Below are 7,365 nucleotides of genomic sequence, written 5' to 3'. Positions count from 1 at the left end.
CTCACTTACAATAGACTATTAATACAAACATTTCTGGGGAAGAAAAAGACATGTGCAAGAGAGGATATTAGACCTCCGAAGTCTTATCAGATGCGATACACCGTATACAAGTACTGGTAATTTTATTATACATCTGTTCATTCATGCTGTTATTTAAACAGACAAAAATATGGCCAGTCTGGTATGAACTGACAGAAAGCCTATAGTCGTAGCCATAAAGAATAGCTTTATGTAATTGAGATACCAAAATACTGCAATTTGTTCACTAATCAAAGAGCTGAAATGACCACAATTAAGTGTTCTCTATGAACCCTGGATAATCGATGGTGACAATAAGGATGACCCAGATACCATTGTGTAAATGAGACCTTTAACATAGTGACTAACATTACAAAATAGCTGCGATATTGATAACTACTCTCAAACAGCTACCTTTCTCTAGAACCTCCTGCCAGACCACAGCTGGTTCACTGGTAGTTATCTGTGGTCCATAGCATCACAGCGTAGCACAGAGTAATCTGTTAACCTCTTTCCATCTTCAAAATCACAGTCTTTAGGAGCTACTTGAACGATTTCACTGAAAATCAGAAGCGTGTACATGCATACCATGCATAAACCATTGCAGAGAATCAGCTCGTATCCAAGCCTCAGTGTCCAACTCCTAGAGTTGGTGTCATAATCCAATGCATAATCCAAGCTTTAAATCTGTCAATACAACAAATGGAAAATGACATCTGTCTAATAATACATGTTGGTGGAATCCGGCTAATGGAGCAGGCCCATCAGTGAACAATAAACCCAACAACTCTCATCTATTCCGCTCTCCAGGTGCTTATATTTAAGACATGCACTACATCCCATTAAACCACTGCACTGATTTGGGACATAGGCATGATGAACCACATACCCAATGAGCCACAATTTTATTCCTCACTATAACTATGCTAAACACGTATTAGGTTTATTAGATACAGGGAGCTCTGGCTATGGTATCAATAAACCGATTGTCAGTTTCCACAAATTCCATGAAAATGCGCAACAACCCAGAGATTTATTCTGAGACTAAATGTGAAACATTCCCTTTTAACGCACAAATTAATAAACAGCGGAGGCAAATGGAGGCAAACTAAAGATAATGGAGGCAAACTAAAGAAATGAGAGAAAAATATATAGACAGGATTCACTGTCCAGGTCTGTTGCTGTACACTGGTATAATAAACAATAAGGATTTGTAGGTAAGTAGATAACTAGGTAGATGAGTCTTGGTAACTGCACTTTTTGGCATCATTGGCAGGACAGGGGCCACTTTAGATGTGCGGTGCAATAAACACCAGTTACCAGTTCTTTGAACCCTTTGAACCCCTTCTTTGAACCCTGGATAAGCTGGATATTATCTTGTGGATGAAATCTCTAGCAAAGTGACTTATATTACACAGTATCTGCCAAACTGCCATCTTTCCCTAGAACATTTATACCAGGCCAAAGCTGGTTCTGAGAAACCCTGGGTCATATTTTATAAAAATGTGCCCGGTGGGGTTGAGCGTTTTAATCTGTGTTGAGTTGTTCAAGCTTTAAATCTCTCAATATAACAAATGGAAACCTGACGTTTTTCCAGGAATGCATGTTGGTGGAATCAGGTCTCAGCAGTGAACACTATGTGATCCAGTGAGGCAAAAGACCCTTAAAAAAAGAAAGAAAGAAACACCACAACTCCTCATCTCATTTCTTTTTTTTCCTCTCCAGGTGCTTATAGTTAAGACATGTGCTACATCCTATGAAAGCACTGCACTGATTTGGGACATAATGAAACAAGTATCCAACCAGTCCCACTTTTATTTCTCACTATAACTATGTCAAAAACATATTAGAGTGGCTGTGGGGAACTTATTAAATATAGGAATATATTAAATAAGGAAAAAATAAGGAAAACGTTTTAGAACTATTAACTGTGCAGACACATTTATTTAGTCTGTGCTTTTCAGTGCACTTAAAGTCAACAAAACAACAGGACACAAGAAATTCAGCTTGTCTCACAAGCATGTCTCGCACACTGTCTCTCACCCGTTACAGTAATCAATGAAAGCACAAAGAGACCAAAAGAAGACTACCGATACGTTTGGTCTTGGGTCTTGAAGTAATGAATTTGGAGACACACCTGCCTATGACCACCAATACTTCCACCAATTTAATTGTACACTTATTTGGGTTTAATCTCAATGATGTTGCAAATGCCACTGGTGATCATTATTGTTTTTATCACCGACAGACCTTTTTTCCCACATCACAGGCATCAAGTCCACCGGCTGCTCCAATCACAGCGGGACTCCTTGATTACTCCCACGATGAAGCTTTGAGATTTGAGGAATTTCAGTGTGATGATCTTTGAGGTCCATGTAGAGGCCAATATTCCAAAAATTCATTTTCCACCAGGGAAACCTGTAAACTCAGGGAGGTTGACGAGTTAAATAGTTGGGATGTGTTATTCTTACTTTACACAGTGGTCATGGTCATTGAACTACTGATTGAAAGGTTGTAAGTTTGAATCCCAGGTCCTCCAAGCGGGCCCTTTTCCCACCAGTGGCGTCCACCAAGGGCCTCAACCGCTTAGGTGTATAAAATGAGATAATTTTTTTTTCATCATGCTCTGGATTAACCCAAATTCCAAGTGACAAGAATCGTTCTCAGTTTTAGTTTTAGAAACCAGGGATCATGAAATTTATTTATCAGGGATCATGAAGTTTACTTAGGGCTCAAGTATCAAGTCAGTTTTTGAAAAAAAAAATTTGCTCCAAGAAATATTTCCAGAGTCTTTTAAGCTTCTCAGTTCTATTTTTCTTTTTTGCTATTTCCTATGCTAGACATATTCGTTTTCGATAAGGATGTAATTCCATACATCTTTCAGTTCACCTCACACAACCTCAACAAAAAAATCATGTGAAGTTGCAGTTGCTAAGCTTTACATGGAAACGTACACGGATTGGATAAACTCAACTTCTGGCAAACTTTTAAAATATGTATAAAAGTGTTATTTAGGAAAAGCCACGTTATAACAACCCTAAATTAGTCAAATTTATTAATTAAATCTATTTGCTAATCTCTGTTGGCAGAACATTACGTGTGCAAAAACAGCAGAGAGAGAGAGAGGAGGTAAACAGCAGAGAATACACAGTAAACACAGAAATGTCAGTCTGCCCCCTTGTGTTCATAGCGACGTATTACAACAAGTCTTGTTCTAGGTATACAGTATGACACTCAACCATCCACTTTAATAGAAACATCTTCTCCTTCACACTTATTTAATCAGCTAAAATCCTGCAGATACAGATCAAGAGCTTTTGTTTATATTCACATCAAACATCAGAATGGGGAAAAATGTGATCTCTGTGACTTTAATTCTCCTTTAATGTCTCATCAGTAAGGTGTTTCAGCCTGCAGTCGCTCGTCAAACAGGATTTCTTTTTTTGGTTTTTGCACACATCTGTGTAAACTCTAGAGACGTGTGTGTGTGTGTGTGTGTGTGTGTGTGTGTGTGTGTAAAAAATCCGACCAGCTCATCTGGCACCACCAAGTCACTGAGATCACACTTATCCCCATCCTGAAGTTTCATGTGAATATTAACCACAGCTCTCGACATGTTTCGGCATGATGTTTTTTTTGCAATTAAAATGTACGGTGAATAAATACAACAAGAATGAAACCATCTAAAATGCATGATGTGTTTATTGTTCACAAGATGAATGTAAAACATTGTTTTTGTTCAATTCAGTCAGTGCATTTTGATTTTACTGTAAATTCCCACTTACTAGTGTTTACATCCAAGCTTGTAGTTTTAAAGCTACAACCTAAAGACAAAACCCTAATCCGGGAGTTTACAGTATACAGCGGTTAAGATAAAATTCAAGTTTCAAAATCAAACATTACATTTACGAGTCTAATAAATAAAAAAGTCAGAATTTTCTGAATTGTACAAAAGTTCATTAAGACTACCGGATATTTACAAACCAAGTACTAAAAGGATGAGTGGGTAAAGGAATGTAGAGAGAAAATCTGGAGGTATATCGTGTTGAGTCGTTTCTCTTCATGACTGAATTGTGCTCTTGGCACTAAAAGCAAAGTAGTAGATTAAAATGCCAAGAACAGCAGCCAGGACCTCTGTAGACACCCAAGGGCCACTCCAAGCTCCCTATGGATAGAAAACTCAGATAAAACTGGCATCAAGACTTATAATAGTCATGAAAAATCACAAAGAAAATGGTTGCTATATTATTGCTTATATCCAGGCTTTGTGGTTATTTCTTGTATCTAGCTGTTATTTACAAATCTACATAAACAACTATATACGCTTTCTATGTTCTATGTAAGCTTTACTGTGTTATAACAGAAAAAATATGAGTGCAATCTACAAATAACAGTGTTCAGTTGTGTCTTAAGTCTTGAATTAAATTTAACTACTGATAGTTCTGTGGTTTTCAGAATTATGGTCACCCTGAATAGGAAATGAAAGGGTGCAAATAATTCTGCCAAAGACAGAGAGAGGGGGAAAAAACGCAAACAAAATTTTAACACAAAGAGATGACATGGGTTTAACAAGTGTCTAAGAATTCCCTTAGTTTCCAACCTTGTTTAAGATTACATGAGAAAACAGGCTTGCTCTTATTCTCTTCAGTGAATGTCACAACATTGTTTGAGTACATTTTGAAAAATCATTGTTATGGAAAAAAACAAAACCAAATACATCAGTGTCATGTTTCAGCTCACTACAACACAATTCATTGCTCATTTTCATGAAGGGTGCCAATAATTCTAGACTGCACTATATGTCTTCTACTCACCCTGTGATCTACATTGACCGAGAAAAGGGGCTTGATCGTGTCCACGTCCTCATTGTTTCTCTGAGCCTGAAACATTTCAAATGCACAAAACGTTTCATGTTGGACCCACACACACAAAACATCCATCCCATCAACCAAACCCAGAGGACTCGGGTCTCAGTACCTCAGTATGAACATGCAGCGCTCAGTTATTTGTTTCACACAGACTTAAAGTAAGTGACGTTGTGTGTGTGTGTGTGCGGGTACACGTTAAACATTTAAACATTTGGTATAAACCCAAATAAAACAATAATCCAGTGATTAGCTTGCAGTCATATATGGTATGTATAGGTAGCAATCTTTTGATAAGCTGCAGTGTGATGCACAATCCCAGTCCTTTCATTAGAGTGCCTGTGGTTGTGAGCTCCATCACACAGTGATTGTTAATAAGCATTGCTGAATGTGTAAATATACAGAAGCCGTGTCCTATCTTCCTCTTTATTGATGTATAACAACTATATGCAATGTATGTGATATTTTTTTGTTAAGACTGTTACTGAACATTCTGTGGATTTCTTTAGTAGCGGTCATAAGACAATAATTTCTACTAATCCTAGAAAAATTCAGTGGTCAAAAAAGTACAGTTCTCATGTCAGAGCTTCCAAGTCAAATTCCTGAATACTCTTTTGAATGTCCTGAGTAAAGTCTGTCTGATTCTGGAACCATGACAGAGATGCACATTATTATTTACTAACCTTGCGCAGTGCACTGTAAGACTCCTCGTCAAAGAATTTGACTTGGTATGTCCCCGAGCCGGCCAGCTTATGAGGAAGGCTCCATGACACCTGTTAGAAACGCAAAGCGATCCAAAAGAAACATACACAGTCACAACGCTGCATTATACCATGCTTTAAAGTTTGTGAATGAAACTCACACATAAACCTTTGCTCTGACTGCTCTTTTTTTTTTTTTTTAACTTAGCAGGACTTTAAATGCTGACAAATCAGGTGGTCGCTTTTCTTTAACAGTGTTTAAATCATTTTAAGCGGGTTGCCTGAAAACATCAATATAATAATATAGAGAAACGAGAAAGTCTATGCGCTCTTAAAATGCAATGTTTTGTGCTTGTAGTACTATAGAAATCCCTGTTAATTATTTTTTGTTGTGGTTCTAAGTAAATCCACATAAGGAACCTGGAAGTAAAAAAAAAAGTAAAAATATAAATAAATAAATAAAAACAACAACAACAATAAAGTATACTGACCTGGTACTTCCCAACATCCTGGCCCCTTGTTACAGGAAACTGTCTTCCATTGACATCAGCATACAATGCCACACTCTGGTGACAAAAACCAGCATGGTTAAGATGGTTAATGTCTTGCTTGGGTTATATGGATGTCCTAAACATGATGATAGCTACCTGTACTCCGTTTGCACACGACAAGCTGAGCTCCACAATGAAGACAGACTCGGACGAGATGACAGCATCATTGGTTGTGTATGTTGATGGTGTAATGACTGGGTTTAGACAACTCTCCCCTTATATACACACACACACACACACACAGCAGGAGATATGAAGAATACACTGTTAGCAAATAGCAACTTAGCAAACAGACTTAGCAGCTCCACCTCGAAAAAAGACGTCAATATAGTCTTTTGCAATCTTAAATTACACATAGTACACAATATATATATTTTTAATAGTTCAAGCGAATATATTAGGCTGTGTAATATTTAATTAATCAACAATTAAATGATGTACCTGGTATTAGCATCCCTACACGATAGCTTCCTTTATCAATAGCTAGGTTGTTATCATAGATATCTATGGGTTGTTATGGTACAGTACCATGACAACCTAGCTATGTACAGTAGGATGTAGGAATTCCGTGTAGTAATGCTAATCATGAAGTTAGCTACTGTGTTTATATTGTATTTATACTGTCTTTATATTACTATACTGCCTAAAATGTATACAGGGAAGAAATAAATTAAATATTTTTAAAGAAGTTATCTGAGATGCCACTTAAAGAGACCCATCATTTAGGAAAAAAGAATGAATGAGTTAGCAAGTGCATGTGAAGTGAGAAATGACGTTTAGACAAATATATATAATAGAATACTCACCGTTGCACACGTAAATAAAAAACGCAAAAATGATCCAACACTTCATGGTTGTTTATTTTATGATTAGGTTGACGTCTACGACAGAAAAAGAATCTTTAGCTCTTCTCAAGACTGCTAATCACGCTAAGAGCCACATCAGCGTAGGGCGCAGGAAGATGACGTATAGACGAATTCATGGACAATAACAAATCAATCATAAGACTAATCATCAATCAATAGGTCATGTGCTTACAACAAGAGGATCATCTGTTAGAATTAACCCTATTTTTGGCCCTAACACGTTCAGTAATAATGATGTTCATAAAAGAAAATGCCTTACTAGAAATGAATTTGTTCCCTTAAGGTTTTCTACAATAGAAAATAAAGTAAATTAAAATAAAAATCTTTTAGGTTGAAAGGATTTTGTTTTTTACTTTAACATCGT

The 7,365-nt window shown here is 36.9% G+C and overlaps 1 protein-coding gene across 1 annotated transcript; it reads right to left on the bottom strand.

The window, feature by feature from the left end:
* Positions 1-3,702: 3,702 nt before the first annotated feature.
* Positions 3,703-7,101, bottom strand: LOC132862084 (translocon-associated protein subunit delta-like). Its single transcript, XM_060893932.1, has 6 exons — positions 6,942-7,101; positions 6,232-6,350; positions 6,076-6,150; positions 5,567-5,656; positions 4,833-4,898; positions 3,703-4,183 (listed from the first exon to the last, which is right to left on the bottom strand). The coding sequence occupies exons 1-6, from the start codon at positions 6,985-6,987 to the stop codon at positions 4,079-4,081; spliced, it is 501 nt and encodes a 166-aa protein (XP_060749915.1). The 5' UTR covers positions 6,988-7,101; the 3' UTR covers positions 3,703-4,078.
* Between the last annotated feature and the right edge of the window lie 264 nt (positions 7,102-7,365).

This window comes from Tachysurus vachellii, chromosome 19, assembly GCF_030014155.1.
Source record: "Tachysurus vachellii isolate PV-2020 chromosome 19, HZAU_Pvac_v1, whole genome shotgun sequence".
Taxonomy (NCBI): Eukaryota; Metazoa; Chordata; class Actinopteri; order Siluriformes; family Bagridae; genus Tachysurus; species Tachysurus vachellii.
Note: the sequence above shows the minus strand (reverse complement) of the source record. Positions and strands in the feature narration are given on the sequence as shown.

Coding starts and splice junctions, on each gene's coding strand:
- LOC132862084 (XM_060893932.1), bottom strand. CDS start 6,987: ATGAAGTGTTGGATCATTTTTGCGTTTTTTATTTACGTGTGCAACG. Junction 6,151..6,231: donor CGTGTGCAAACGGAGTACAG/GTAGCTATCATC, acceptor TTTTGTCACCAG/AGTGTGGCATTGTATGCTGA. Junction 4,899..5,566: donor CTTACAGTGCACTGCGCAAG/GTTAGTAAATAA, acceptor GAAATGTTTCAG/GCTCAGAGAAACAATGAGGA.